General features: G+C 40.3%; 1 protein-coding gene across 1 annotated transcript in view; it reads left to right on the forward strand.

The window, feature by feature from the left end:
* NEB (nebulin) overlaps nt 1-15,904 on the forward strand; it is a 108,479-nt gene that overhangs the window by 35,579 nt on the left and 56,996 nt on the right. Inside the window, exons 39-57 of the mRNA XM_072341234.1 lie at nt 368-571; nt 887-991; nt 1,092-1,199; nt 2,376-2,687; nt 3,114-3,317; nt 3,629-3,733; nt 3,834-3,941; nt 4,653-4,964; nt 5,666-5,869; nt 6,679-6,783; nt 7,385-7,492; nt 7,945-8,256; nt 8,689-8,892; nt 9,443-9,547; nt 10,065-10,172; nt 11,074-11,385; nt 11,781-11,984; nt 12,409-12,513; nt 15,065-15,172. Coding sequence (XP_072197335.1) covers nt 368-571; nt 887-991; nt 1,092-1,199; nt 2,376-2,687; nt 3,114-3,317; nt 3,629-3,733; nt 3,834-3,941; nt 4,653-4,964; nt 5,666-5,869; nt 6,679-6,783; nt 7,385-7,492; nt 7,945-8,256; nt 8,689-8,892; nt 9,443-9,547; nt 10,065-10,172; nt 11,074-11,385; nt 11,781-11,984; nt 12,409-12,513; nt 15,065-15,172 — 3,333 coding nt within the window. The remainder of the gene's footprint in view (nt 1-367; nt 572-886; nt 992-1,091; nt 1,200-2,375; nt 2,688-3,113; nt 3,318-3,628; nt 3,734-3,833; nt 3,942-4,652; nt 4,965-5,665; nt 5,870-6,678; nt 6,784-7,384; nt 7,493-7,944; nt 8,257-8,688; nt 8,893-9,442; nt 9,548-10,064; nt 10,173-11,073; nt 11,386-11,780; nt 11,985-12,408; nt 12,514-15,064; nt 15,173-15,904) is intronic.

The following is a 15,904-nucleotide window of genomic DNA, read 5'->3' on the forward strand; positions in this document are numbered from 1 at the left end:
CTGCAGGAGAAGGTGAGGATGTGGGGACGCTAAGATAGGCTGATTCTGTGAGGCTGTGCTGTGGCCATGCTGCCTGTCTGAGTGTTGAACTGAGTGTCCTGAAGTTGGGTGGAAGATGTTTGTGTGACATTGGTTTTTTTGTTTGAGGAAGAGTCATGCCTGAGGTGAAGATTCTGGAGGACAATTTTGTTGGATAGTTGTGGTGGTGTAGGCTGCACGTGCCTCCAAAACGAGGGCGTGAGGGAAGCTGTGCTTAATGGGAGTCATAAACTGCTGTCAGGTTGGGATATTGCAGGGAATGTATATTAGCAATTAGAGCCATTAAGGGCATTGCTAAGCTGCCTTGTGTCCTTTTGTGTCTTTTCAGAATGTGTACAAGTCTGACCTGCAGTGGCTGAAAGGCATTGGCTGGTCCCCAATTGGTTCACTGGATGAAGAGAAGAACAAGCGAGCGAGCATGATCCTGAGTGACAAGAAGTACCGACAGCACCCAGACACCATCAAGTTCACGAGCCTTCCCGACTCCATGCCCATGGTTCTGGCAAAGCACAACTCGGAGATTATGAACCACGTGAGATTCTTTGTGTTTTCCTCCCAAAGGAGTTTTGTCTGCCTTTAGTGGGACATGAGAGCTGTTTATTTTCCGGAGGGGTGATGCATTGCCGTGTAGTTGGGCTTTGTGTTGACAACTGCTTTAGCTCCACGTGTGCTGCGTGCAGTTGGAGCAGTGTTTGGGAGCGGTGTGGGAGAGCCAATTGGGTGGAGGACTGTGGGGTCTTGGTGCAGTACAAGGTGCCAGTGTCTGCACCCAGGGAGCTGGGCTGGTCTTTGCGTTTGTTCCTCTGCTGTTGTGTGTTCTTACTGCGTGTTGTACTCATGTTTTCAGCGCTCGTACATAGCAGCGTGGGAGAAGGACAAAACCAGCATTCATATTATGCCAGATACCCCTGGTATTTTGCTGGCCCTGCAGAACAAAGTGAACTACAGTGAGGTAGGTGGTTTGCTTGGGGTTTGGTGTCCAGTTGTGGACGGAGGCGATCCAGGCAGAAGTGCTGTTTGCTTCACGTGTGGAATGCTTGGTTGTCTTTCAGAAAATGTACAGGCAGGCGATGGAAGAAGAGAAGAAAAAGGGCTACGACATGCGAGCAGATGCCATTCCCATCAAGTCAGCTAAAGCTTCCAGGGATATTGCCAGTGATGTGAGTATACAGGATCCTTGGTGGCACAGCGTCTTGGACGGTTTCTCATTGCTGTCTTCTGAAGAGCTGAGTTTGAAAGTGCAGATGGGTGGTGGCTGTAGAGCTCTGAGCTGTTGTTGCTGCTCAGTTTGTCTGTAAGGACCTTGTTTGCAGAGGTTCTTTGTGTAGCAGTTCATGCCCATTGTGTATGCTCAGCATAATGAAGGTCCTTGTATGCTGCATAGGGAGTGTGTCAGCAGGAACTTGGTGAAGGACCTATTGAAAAGCATCATCTCTTTGGGAATTGCTGCTCGTTCTTCTCATGCAGTAGATTTGAGATGTTCTCAGTATTGCAGTTTTGCAGTCCCTTGATATCTGCATCTGCACCACTGAGCTTTGGAAAAGAAACCTCGAAGCAAGTTCTGTGCTGTGATGGCAGCATTTGTTGTTTGTTTGCACTGTTTCACATCCAGCAACTATCAGGCTGGTGTGAGTTTGTCAGTGTTTGTGATCCAGAATATCAGTTTGTGGTACAGCCATGCATGTACTGAATTTACTCTCATGCAGTATTTTGTAGTTCTGGACTGTTCCGTTATTTGTGGCGGTTGAATTCAGTCCTTTTTCAGCCTTATTTTACTTTTCAGAAAGAAAAGAAGGGAAAAGTGTGGGGCTGTCTGCTGTCACTGCCCTAATTTGGGTAGTTGTGTTTTTTCAGCTGAGGTCTCCCATTTTGTTATGAGAGCAGTGCACCACTGCTTTGTGCTATAGAGACTGGTGCTGCTCCTTTGGGCTGTGTGGGGGAATAGCATTACATCAGATCAGGATGAAACCCAAGATGACCACTGGATCAGTCTGGAGGAATAGCAATATATCCGATCAGACTGAAACGCAGGATAGCCACTGGATCAGTCTGGAGGGTTCTTCCCTGTTTTTCAAGAGGACGGTGTTTTTTTTTCTGTAGCTAGGTTAGCTGGAGTTGCTTTGTGGACCTCCATGTTCCTCCTGCAGTCCAATGCAGGCCTGGTGTATGATGGATCCATAGCCTGTTTTGGGAAAATATAGTGCTTATGAGTCTAATTCCACAATGATTTTGTCAGTCTTGATTAGCAGATCATTTTTTGCAGGGCTTATAGAGAACAGAGTTAAAAGGGGGCAAAAGTTGCATCTGCAATTCACTGCACTTCTTTAACCCTGCAGTACAAGTATAAAGAAGGGTATCGCAAGCAGCTTGGCCACCACATTGGAGCTCGTAACATAGAGGATGATCCCAAGATGATGTGGTCGATGCACGTAGCCAAGGTCCAGAGTGACAGGGAGTACAAGAAAGCCTTTGAGAAGTCCAAGACGCACTTCAGCAGCCCCGTGGACATGCTGGGAATTGTGTTGGCCAAGAAATGCCAGGAGCTGGTCAGCGATGTGGATTACAAGCATCTTCTGCATCGGTGGACCTGTCTGCCAGACCAGAACGATGTTGTACAAGCACGGAGAGTGTACGACCTTCAGAGTGATGTGAGTTATCCTTTAGTGGGTGTGTGGGAAAGGGAGGTCAGTGCTGTGTTGTGTGCCACTGCAGGAGAAGGTGGGGACGTGGGGAGGATAAGAAAGGCTGATTCTGTGAGACTGTGCTGTTGCCATGCTGCCTGTCTGAGTGTTGAACTGAGTGTCCTGATGTGGGGTGGAAGATGTTTGCATGCCATCAGTTTTTATGTCAGAGGAAGAGTCATGCCTGAGGTGGAAGATTCTGGAGGACAACTTTGTTGGCTGGTTGTGGTGGTGTAGGCTGCACGTGCCTCCAAAACGAGGGCGTGAGGGAAGCTGTGCTTAATGGGAGTCATAAACTGCTGTCAGGTTGGGTTACTGCAGGGAATGTGTATTAGCAGACAGAGCCATTAAGGGCATTGCTAAGCTGCCTTGTGTCCTTTTGTGTCTTTTCAGAATGTGTACAAGTCTGACCTGCAGTGGCTGAAAGGCATTGGCTGGTCCCCAATTGGTTCACTGGATGAAGAGAAGAACAAGCGAGCGAGCATGATCCTGAGTGACAAGAAGTACCGACAGCACCCGGACACCATCAGGTTCACGAGCCTTCCCGACTCCATGCCCATGGTTCTGGCAAAGCACAACTCGGAGATTATGAACCACGTGAGATTTCTTTGTGTTTCCCACCCGAAGGAGTTTTGTCTGCCTTTAGTGGGACATGAGAGCTGTTTATTTTCTGGAGGGGTGATGCATTGCCGTGTAGTGGGGATTTGTGTTGACAACTGCTTTAGCTCCACGTGTGCTACGTGCAGTTGGAGCAGTGTTTGGGAGCGGTGTGGGAGAGCAAATTGGGTGGAGGACTGTGGGGTCTTGGTGCAGTACAAGGTGCCAGTGTCTGTACCCATAGGGCTGGTCTTTGCGTTTCTTCCTCTGCTGTTGTGTGTTCTTACTGCGTGTTGTACTCATGTTTTCAGCGCTCGTACATAGCAGCGTGGGAGAAGGACAAAACCAGCATTCATATTATGCCAGATACCCCTGGTATTTTGCTGGCCCTGCAGAACAAAGTGAACTACAGTGAGGTAGGTGGTTTGCCTGGGGTTTGGTGTCCAGTTGTAGACGGAGGCGATCCAGGCCAAAGTGCTGTTTGCTTCACGTGTGGAATGTTTGGTTGTCTTTCAGAAAATGTACAGGCAGGCGATGGAAGAAGAGAAGAAAAAGGGCTACGACATGCGAGCAGATGCCATTCCCATCAAGTCAGCTAAAGCTTCCAGGGATATTGCCAGTGATGTGAGTACACAGGATCCTTGGTGGCACAGCGTCTTGGGCAGTTTCTCTGTTATTTCATCTTATGTCTGTGTTAGTTTGTCTGTGTCATCATTCAGAGTTTTCACCTGACTGTTTGGCCTAATGGTTTCATTTTGTGGGGATGAATTTTGCGTGGACCCTTTTTTCAATCTTCTTTGCTCCTAATTTTTCTTAGTATATGTGTTGCAGAATAGTTAATTTCAGTGTAATAGTGTTTTTTTGAATTAGTATTTGAGTGTTAATTTTTATAATTCCTTTTTATGATTGCTTTTGTTTACATACTTTTTTTTTCTCCCTTTAATACTATTCTTGTACTGATGTCCTCAGTCAAGATTAAATAGATGTTTATTTTCTCTTTTTTCTTGAGCTCAATTTATTGACTGTTTATGGGAATGGGTAGATTTTCTTTATTTTATTGACGCTGTAACTTAAGACTTTTTATACTCTCCCATTCTGATGGGACGCTTTTCACATGTAAACTTAGGCTTTGGAAAATATCAAAATCGTAGCAGGCAGAAAATACTTGGTCAGTTCTTTTTGCTCTGCATGCTTTAGTTTATCAATTAAGTATCTGGAGAATTTAACAGTAGCGTTGTTTCACACACTGAGTCTTCTGGAGGTTGTTCTATATGGACTGTTCTTAACATACCCAGAACATTAAAATTAACTTAATTAACATTCCTTTGCCTTTAGTACAAATATAAGGAAGGTTATCGCAAGCAGCTTGGCCACCACATTGGAGCCCGTAACATAGAGGATGATCCCAAGATGGTGTGGTCGATGCACGTAGCCAAGATCCAGAGTGACAGGGAGTACAAGAAAGCCTTTGAGAAGTCAAAGACGCACTTCAGCAGCCCCGTGGACATGCTGGGAATTGTGCTGGCCAAGAAATGCCAGGAGCTGGTCAGTGACATTGATTACCGCCACTATCTGCATCAGTGGATCTGCCTGCCTGACCAGAATGATGTTATCCATGCGAGGAGGGCCTATGACCTGCAGAGTGATGTGAGTTCTTCAACTTTGAAATTGTGTGTAATTTCTTGTACTTAACATACAAAAGGTACAAGCCACTGCATACATAGAAGCTCTTTGAACTGTCTCTCACAGTTGTTTTCCTCATTTTGTTCATCTGTACTTGTTCCAAGGCAAGGTCATGTCGGAGGATTCTTAGTAGTGAATATAAATATGGAGGGCTGAGTATTATGGAGGTTTTAGTTCAACTGATGTCTTAGAAGAATGGAATCAAATTAGCTATGTGCAGTCGTAATGGAGAACGTTATTGCCATTTTTTGTTGACTAACTTTGTGTTAAGTTTGCATTGCCTAGGATTTTTCTTTCAGCTACATGAATGTAGGGCAGAATGCTCCTCTGTTCTCACTTGGGAAAATGATGTAAATTACCATTTGTTTTTTCTTTGTGAATGACTTCCTGTTTGTTAGGAATGTATCTTGCAGGAAACATTTATGCTGAATTTCAGTGTCTTATTTTCCTCTTGTTACTCCTTGGCCATTTTCCTGCATGCTGTTGGGAGAATTATACCTTGGAGTAAGTTTCAGATCTATATCTGTGCTGTTAACAAAGATTATTTTGCGGTCTGAACTAGGAGAAAGATGACTAGCAGGAAGTATATATTGTTTACATATGATATATGTAAAGTTTAACTGGAATATTAATAAGGTGTCCTTCTTCATATGTTTTTGTAATAGAATGTCTACAAGTCAGACCTTGAATGGCTGCGTGGTGTTGGTTGGGTCCCCATTGGTTCTTTGGATATTGAAAAAGCCAAGAGGGCAGGACAGATCTTGAGTGATAAAGTGTACCGTCAGCATCCAGACACCATCAAGTTTACTAGTATTACTGATTCTCTAGAGATGACCTTGGCTAAGCATAATGCAGAGACGATGAATAAGGTGAGTCTTGATTCAGTTTAGCAACGTACTGGCATTCTCCTGCTGAATGTTGGAGAAAGAAGGCTAGAAATAACATAATCACAAGTAATGCAGCAGTTCAGAGATAGAAGTCTAGAAGTACAAGTCTCTGGCTGCTACATGAGTTTTCAGCACAGGAAGACTAAAAATCTAAGTTACATTATTGGTAATCAGCAAGTAACTTATTTTTAGAAGCTTCTAATATACATAGCAGTAACTTCCAAGCTACCAAGTTACATTATAATTAATAGTTTTGAAGCTCTTTACATATTCTAGTAAGTATTTAGTAGCACCTTATCTTTCATCCAATTTTTGATATAAAATTCAGCTACTTGTCTAATAATTTATGAAAGGTATCTAGTGATGTAGAAGTTAATAAATTATTTGTTTCAAAGCATTCTTTGTAATATCTGTATTTTAAACAATTCAGCATAGTTCTTACAGTGTAAGTATTTTTGTGAATCTGATGCCCTAACCTCATTCAACTTTATGTATGTCAATAAAGCCCTTTCCTTTTTGAGTGAGATGTTGTTTGTAGAGTTTAGATCTCTGTGTGTCTGATGTGCATTCTGTGGAAAGCCCTTTTTCTTAATATTTTCTTTTAAGCATAATGGTTTCTATGTTATGAATGCTTGACCTGAAATTTCAACACCTAAAGAAATGAACATAAAATCTCACTATTATGTAAGAAATAAGGACTTTTTAGACTAGGAGTTAATTCTTCTGTTCTATGGGATCTCTAAGTTGTCATCTTTTTTTCCCTTGCTTAACTTATGGTATTTCTCCCACAGCGTTTGTATACTGAGGCCTGGAATAAAGACAAGACACAAGTTCACATAATGCCCGACACACCTGAAATCACGCTGGCCAAACAGAATATGTATAACTACAGTGAGGTGAGCGTGTTAGATCTCCACAGGTTCTGTGTCAATACTCTTACAAACCTAATATAGATGTTTTTATAGATCAGTTTCTTTAAGTAACACTAAATATCTGTAATCCAAATTGTGATTTTAGAAACCTAATTTGTAGTACATACACACATCTGTGATCACTGCTTTGAATAAATTCTATGAAAACTGTCTCTGGTGAATTCTGGGGGCTTCTTTCTGCTATTATATGTATTGCTGGAGAAGTGCAAAATTCATTCCAACATTAGAGATGGAAAAAAAAAAAAACAACCAAAAATTCGTTCATGGTTGTGATGATTATTGTTTCCAGTGTTCAGTGTTTAGACAGAAATATTCACATCAGTAAGAGGTGGCTTTGGAAAGCTTTATTCTACTTGTATGTGGAGGAATAATATATCTACCAAATTGTAATCTATATTTTATATTTTTATTTAAGTGTAGAAAGAAAAAAAGTCATTAATGTATTTAGCAAAGATCTTCATTCAGTATAGATTCAAATGAGTTACTAATTTGGAGATTTGAATTAAGGAAGTTGGATAAAACCAGGGTAGAATAAATGCTAACGTTTATTTAATTCTTCACCTAGAAACTGTACAAACAAGCCATGGAAGAAGAAAAAAAGAAAGGCTATGATATGAGAAGTGATGCTATCCCAATTCAGGCTGCCAAGGCATCCAGGCAAATTGCCAGTGATGTAAGACACTAGTATTTTGTTTTTTTGTTTGTATTGACATCAGATCTTTACAACATGAAAACATTCTGATGATTTATGTAAAAGAAGTTTAACTCTCATTTAAAAAACACATTTTGGAAATAAATTACACATGTATAAAGACCTAATTGTAAAAGATAGGGACAAGATGCTGCTGCTGTTGTGTTCTTAACTGTATGTGTAATTAAATCTTTAGAAGTATGTGTAAAATGAGATTATTTCTCAGTAGCAATTCCTCTCTGTTTAATGTTGTAATCAAAATCTCAAAAATTTACCCGAGGATCCTTCTTAGTAGCTCCAGAATTACTTTAAATCTGTTCTGTTGGCTGTAGATTAGGAAAAAAAAACAAAAACTTTTGAGAGTTTATTATTAAAACATTTTAAACTGATATTATAATCTATATATAAATATAATATCTTGATTTATATTTCAGTACAAGTATAAAGAAGGGTATCGCAAGCAGCTTGGCCACCACATTGGAGCCCGTAACATAGAGGATGATCCCAAGATGATGTGGTCTATGCACGTAGCCAAGATCCAGAGTGACAGGGAGTACAAGAAAGCCTTTGAGAAGTCCAAGACACACTTCAGCAGCCCCGTGGACATGCTGGGAATTGTGTTGGCCAAGAAATGCCAGGAGCTGGTCAGTGACATTGATTACCGCCACTATCTGCATCAGTGGATCTGCCTGCCTGACCAGAACGATGTTATTCATGCAAGGAGGGCCTATGACCTGCAGAGTGATGTGAGTACGACTATTTTCACTTTTGGGAAGAAATGTATTGGATGTTTTACATAGGTGGGTGAGAACATTGCATACACATGTTGTAGAACAGAGTTTTAAAGTCATTTTTGAAGTTTTGAAGTTTTATGGTGTACTGAAACTCAGATCTACAAGAGTATATGTTAACTTGTTGATCTTTAAATGAAGTTATCTGGTTTGGCCTTTTTGGGCTGTTTATCATTTGTCTTTATGTGAAACTTGTATCTAGATCAAACTCCGTATCTAGATGAAATGCAGTGATTTCTTTGAAGATTTTTTTTCCTGGGCTTTGAGATTTATTTGTATTAAAAGATGATGGTGAGTTTACATAAAACTTGTGAAAAGATGTGTAAATAACATCATTAGAATTTCTCATTTGCTTGTTTTGGGTTTGTTTGTTTGTTTTTGTAATAGAATGTCTACAAGTCAGACCTTGAATGGCTGCGTGGTGTTGGTTGGGTCCCCATTGGTTCTTTGGATATTGAAAAAGCCAAGAGGGCAGGACAGATCTTGAGTGATAAAGTGTACCGTCAGCATCCAGACACCATCAAGTTTACTAGTATTACTGATTCTCTAGAGATGACCTTGGCTAAGCATAATGCAGAGACAATGAATAAGGTGAGTCTTGATTCAGTGTAGCAATGGACTGGCATTCTCCTGCTGAATGTTGGAGAAAGAAGACTAAAAATAACATAATCGCAAGTAATGCTGCAGTTCTGAGTTAAAGCTCGTTTCAAACACTTTGTTCTGTGTGTTTCTCTCAAAACTAATATGCGTGTAACAGAAGGCTTACCTCAAGATTATTTACATATTGCGCTTCAATCTTTTCTTTTATGTGGTCTGTGTAGTGAGCAGTAAGAATACCTTGGTTTCTTCATGTTGCCATTCCAGACTCCAGATGGCTTTATTTGAGCAGGGATTTGGAATAGATGACCTTTGGAGGTCCTGTCCATTTTAGCCATTCTGTTTCTGTGATTCTTTGTTTCTATGCTGAATTTCCTTAGTTAAATTGTCTTTACAGGGAGAATTTGGTATCTTTCTCTGATTAAATGTGTAAGCATTTATTCTCACTCTTTCCTTTAATTTTACCTAATGTTATATTTTAGCTAGTGTATGAAAATTGACCTCGTACTGGAATGCATCATTCATCTTTTTTCTGTGTTCTTAGCGTTTGTACACTGAAGCGTGGAATAAAGATAAGACCACAATTCATGTCATGCCTGACACACCAGAAATCATGCTAGCTAAACAAAACCAAGTGCACTACAGTCAGGTGAGTTTATCTGAAGAGCTGAAAAAGTACAATTTTTTCACCTCTGAATTTGACTTAATGTTTTATTGCTGTCAGGCTGTTTGATTTCACAAGTGGCCAGCCATGCTACTTACTTTGATGTTGTTCTTTTACTGGAATTTATCTCGTAGGCATTTGATGTTCTTCTAAAATATATTTTCTTCCATAAGCTAGTAATCAGTTTTATAGTGGAGTATGGAAATGAATAGTTTAAGCTGTAAAGTATTTCTTTCCTTCCCTCACCTGGATGACTTCAAGTTTTCAAGTGTCCACCGTAAAATCAGAAAATATTTGAAGTCTGTTTTTTTGTTTTTGTTTTTTTTAAATTTTTTATTTTTTTACTTTCTACAAAAGATAGAGCTGTGTTCAGATATTCAATCTATCTGAACATTAACAATATCATTTAAGGACATAATTTGTTGTTTTTTTTTTTTAATGCAGATGTGTTTAACTGAAGTGGGTAAATTTTCTGATTACTGAAAGAATTTTTACCTTACAGAAAATGTACAAACTGGCTTTGGAGGAATCGAAGAAGAAGGGTCATGACTTGCGTTTTGATGCCATTCCTATCCAAGCTGCCAAAGCATCCAGAGAGATTGCCAGTGATGTAAGAAGTTTAGTTTTTCTTACAGCTTTATGGATTTGTTAAAGCAAGAACATTGAAATTGTTGTTCCCTTGGTTATTAATGTTGTATCTTGAGTGTAGAACAGATAATACTGAAATTCCATAATTCTACTGCATGCCCTAGCTCATGGAACGAATGGACAGTCTGTATTACTATGCATGAGAAATACATAATATAATCAATAGGCAAAATAATGCAAAGGGCAAATCTGTGTCCAATATAATAGTTCTATTGCATGCCCATGGATGCTGAAGTAGGATATCCAATAAGGTGTATGATTTCATGGTGTAGTTAAATTCATTTCTGATTCAAACTAGGAAATACTTTCCCAGGACATATATATTAGAAAATAAATGCTAAAAATTCTAAATAGTTGTCTTTTTCTGAGGAAAGAAATAATTCTGTTGGAATGTTGTACTGAAATCTAGGATGTTTGAATGTAAAAATGGTATTAAAATATATGCTGTTTCCTGATGAGAAAACATCATAAGAATGGAGGATAATATTTTTATGGTATTTGTTTTTCCGTTAAGATTGTTAATTGAACAGTTAGTGTAAAGACAACCTCAGATTGTCTTAATCATGGCGTCCCATGATAAACTTTAACAATCAGTTAATCACTGCATTCTAATTTTCACGTCAAAAGAATATGGAATATCAAACGTCTTAGCTAGGATGTGACACTAAGTATTAATTGTGTATGTCTTACGATGTCGTGGCTTAACTATGAAAAGTAGTACCTCTCTGCCAGACAAAATGAGGAAATACAGCTGTATTAAAACTAATGTCTGTTAATAAAAAATTATATGTGGAAGTTAATGACATAGTAGGGAGGTCTAAATCATATAACTTCTAAATCATAGAACTTCTTTAACCCTGCAGTACAAGTATAAAGAAGGGTATCGCAAGCAGCTTGGCCACCACATTGGAGCCCGTAACATAGAGGATGATCCCAAGATGATGTGGTCAATGCACGTAGCCAAGATCCAGAGTGACAGGGAGTACAAGAAAGCCTTTGAGAAGTCCAAGACGCACTTCAGCAGCCCTGTGGACATGCTGGGAATTGTGTTGGCCAAGAAATGCCAGGAGCTGGTCAGTGACATTGATTACCGCCACTATCTGCATCAGTGGATCTGCCTGCCTGACCAGAACGATGTTATCCATGCGAGGAAGGCCTATGATCTGCAGAGTGATGTGAGTTTATTGTTGAATTTCCAACACGTAATTAAATACACTGGGTTTTGTACATAATACTTTGTGTAAAACATGCCTTCGCCACTTGTATTGCACATTTTCTTTGTAGTGAGGCATTTAATATGCTATTGTCAAACTTGCGCTTAGTTCTATTTTCTCTGACTGTAACCTGAGGTGTAATTTCTTTCTAACTCTGGCATGTGTGGAGATCTTCAATAGCTCCCTTCTTGTTACTTAGAGCAAATATTTTCTTCGATAATCTAAGTTGGTTTAGAAACCATATACTGCTAAAATGCAGAAATGTCTAAAATTCCTTGTGTGCTATAAGATATAATTACTTAAATATGCAAGTACAATATTGAAATAACTGTATGATGAACTTTCATAATTTTTAGGCTGTTTATAAATCTGACCTGGAATGGCTGAAAGGCATTGGATGGGTTCCTATTGGCTCCTTGGATGTTGAGAAAGCTAAGAAAGCTGGAGAAATCCTGAGTGATAGGAAGTATCGTCAACCACCTGACCGGATTAAATTTACTAGTGTGACAGATTCTTTGCCCATGATGTTAGCCAAGCATAATGCTGAGATAATGAACCAGGTGAGTTTGTGTTTTACTACAGCTGGTGTTGCAAGTAGATAGAACTTGTTGATAACGTGAAAAATACAGAAATAAGAATACGCAGCATTTTCCTAGCAACCTTAAGTCAATCATTTGTTGGTCCAACTTAGATGAAGACATGGAGGAAGAATGATGTTTCCTACGTAAGCTGTTCTATGAGAACCTTTACTATATCAGGATGTTGGAGGCTACTTGAACCATGTGAAAGTTCGTAAAATACTTTCTTTGGACAGATATACTAGTTTGGCGATACATATATACGTATATCTGTCCCTCCATCAAGGCTTTATTTCTTTTATATCATAAAGAAATGTATTTTTGATGAATGCTAATGTCAAGCTTGCAGCTTCGTCATCGTTACACAGTTGAGCTCCTTAAAAGAGTCTGTTTTTCTCTCTTGCAGCGTTTGTATACAGAAGCCTGGGATGCAGACAAAACGTCGATTCACGTCATGCCGGACACTCCAACGATTTTATTAGCAAAGGCCAACGCAGCTAATGTTAGCCATGTAAGAATATTTAAACATATAGTACCTTAATGGAAATAGGGAAAATAATCTTATAAAACATATTTTCACTATAATTTTCAGAAAGAATATGAGATATAGAAGTTCCATCCTTATGAATACTCAGAAGCCATTTTCTGTCTTCTTTTATGTAGAAACATTATGTACAAGCCTGGGAAGATGCCAAAAAGAAGGGTTATGACATGAGAGCTGATGCAATTCCAATTCGAAGTGCAAAGGCATCAAGAGATATCGCGAGTGATGTATGTATTTTCTTTACATATATTATTGGTTTGTGAAATAGGAATCAAGTGAAAAGCTACACAAGACTTAAAAAAAAAAGTATGATATATTAGGTTCCAGAAAAGTCTTACCAGTGTAGCATTCAAAGCAGAGGGACAATGAATATCAAATTCAAAATAGAAATAGCATTGCAATTCCTGACATTAAACAGATATTAGAAAATCATAAGTGACTATTAATTTAGTAACAAGTATGCAACAAGAAAGCATTATATGTTTCTAAAATGTGAATAAGTATATTATATATGTGTGTGTGTGTGTATATAGAGAGAGAAAATATTAAGAAGTTCATTCATGACCAGTACATGATCAATACATGTCTTATACTTTTTTATAACTTCTTAGTACAAGTACAAGGAAGCTCACGAGAAGCAGAAAGGGCACTACATTGGGTGCCAAACTGCCAAGGAGGATCCCAAGCTGTCGTGGGCTGCCCGAGCCATGATGCTGCAGAACGACCGCCTTTACAGGAAGGCGTACAACGACTCAAAGACCCAGATCCACATGCCAGTGGATGCAATGTCACTGCAGTCAGCCAAGGAGTGCCAGACGCTTGTCAGTGATGTTGACTACCGCCATTACCTTCACCAGTGGACGTGTCTGCCTGACCAGAATGATGTGATGCATGCAAGGAAAGCCTACGACCTACAGAGTGATGTGAGTGGGAGTAATTGTTGGAAAGCATTCTTGAAGTTCTGTGAGCTTCTTCTTGTCACGCTGCTGATAGAATCTCAGGGATCTTTTCATGAATGTCCAAGCAGTCCCGGTGTGATGTTTTTTAAATTCATTTGGATCAACCTGCATTTTAAAATGATGTTAATTTTGTTACAGTGTGAAGTCATAACGGTGTATGTAATGGATTTGTTTGTCTACAATCTCAGTGCTGACAGCTTGTTGTGTAATTTTGGCAGTGGAGCTAGGGGAAAGCTTTGTATGTATGTAAGCTCTTCGTACTCAAAGTTGTCTCTGCAATGTCAGTAATCCTTGCTTTATTTGCAGAATGTGTACAAGTCAGACCTGGAGTGGTTGCGAGGTATTGGCTGGCTGACAGAAGGTTCTGTGGATGTGGTCAAAGCCAAGAATGCCCAGGAAATCCTGAGTGACAGATTGTACCGCACACACCCGGACCAGATCAAATTCACCAGCATAACGGATTCACCAGATGTTGTCCAGGCAAAGATCAATGCTCTGCAACTCAGTAATGTAAGCTTTTGTTTAGCTTAGTTTTCATTCATGCATCATTATTTCTTTGTTAGAGACTGCAATTTCTATCAAGATAATGAATTAAATGAACATTACTATGTAATTTCCACAAGTGAAATATCATTATGTTTTCTTTGTCCTTAGCATCTGTACCGTGAGGCCTGGGACAAAGACAAGACACAGATTTCCATACCTTCTGACACTCCGGAGATGCTGCAGTCAAAAGTCAACGCTTTGAACATCAGTAATGTAAGAGTTCCTTGTGGTTTAATTTGCAGTAACCTTTAGTTTCTGATTTTTCAAAGTCATCAGTGAACTCCAAAGCATGCTTTTTTTTTTTCCCAAACCATTCTAATGACATCAGATTCAGGTGATCTAGCTTCTGTGGGCCACAATGGCACTGAACCCAGAGCCCTGGTGTTTTTGTGCTTGATGTCCTGGATAACGTGGGTCTATATGGATGGATGGAGACACTTCAGTTTCTGTTCCGTATTGTAAACGGACTAAGACTCTTTGCTTACAATGTGTTCTTTTGTTGGTCTAGGAAAAGATCAATAAAGAAGTCTAGCAAGTGTAGGAGGCTTCAAAGCTCAGTAGGATTTGCATTCATTTTGTCAGAAGAACAGATATTTGGTGTCCAGCAATTCTGCTCCTGGGTGTATATATGAATAGAATGTCTGACCGCTTCAGAGCCTTACAGAACTCAGCACTGGTCATGAAGGTGCAGAAGTCAGCCAGTGTGACAGTCCATGTGGGGCCTGTGGGGTGAGGTCATACACGTGGTTAGCAGTAGCCTTCAGCAAAATACTGTGATGTGTTTACAGTAAAGTATGCGCTGTGTCCTAACGTTTTGAGTTTTCAGCCTTCTTTGAACTCTGAGTTATGAGGTTTGTGCTAGGGTGCTTGCAACAATCATTATTGCGACTTGCCAGTTACTTGGGACACACAAAACACCCAAGGGATTAAGCTCAAGAAACTAGGGATTAAGAAAACCATGATTTCACAGAGTCCTGGCTGGATGTAACATGGGTGATGAATTTCCTTTGCAGAAACATTATCAGAAGGCCTGGGATGAGGCCAAAGCAAAGAACTACGACCTGAGAGCTGACGCCATTCCCATCAAACATGCCAAGGCTTCCAGAGACATTGCTAGTGAGGTACAGCCTCCTCTGCATGTGCTTGTCCTGTGCTGTGTCTTGCTTTGTCCTGCTTGACAGAACTGGGTGAAGTACATCTCAGGTAGAAGCAGAGTATGAGTTTGTGCCTCTTTGTTATTTTGAAGGCTGTCCTGAGTGCTTCTTTCTTTCTGCAGCTGGAAGCTGCTTGTGAGTTAGTGGTCCATTCTTAGGATACAGTGTGATAGGCTTGTTGGAGTGCTTGGAATGCCTGCAGGAAGGCGTAATGCCTTTCTAAGGCAGTGCCTTTGGGAAATGTGTCACAGGAGCGGCAGCTGAGGGAGCCAAAGGCCCTTTTTGTTGGTTGTGTTCCATAGAGAAGTTGTGTGTCTACTTATGTTGTTTTTACTTTTCTTAGTACAAGTACAAGGAAGCTCACGAGAAGCAGAAAGGGCACTACATTGGGTGCCGAACTGCCAAGGAGGATCCCAAGCTGTCGTGGGCTGCCCGAGCCATGATGCTGCAGAACGACCGCCTTTACAGGAAGGCGTACAACGACTCGAAGACCCAGATCCACATGCCAGTGGATGCAATGTCACTGCAGTCAGCCAAGGAGTGCCAGACGCTTGTCAGTGATGTTGACTACCGCCATTACCTTCACCAGTGGACGTGTCTGCCTGACCAGAATGATGTGATGCATGCGAGGAAAGCCTACGACCTACAGAGTGATGTAAGTGGGAGTAACTGTTGGAAAGCATTCTTGAAGTTGTGTGA

The sequence above is a fragment of the Excalfactoria chinensis genome, chromosome 7 (genome assembly GCF_039878825.1).
Source record: "Excalfactoria chinensis isolate bCotChi1 chromosome 7, bCotChi1.hap2, whole genome shotgun sequence".
Taxonomy (NCBI): domain Eukaryota; kingdom Metazoa; phylum Chordata; class Aves; order Galliformes; family Phasianidae; genus Excalfactoria; species Excalfactoria chinensis.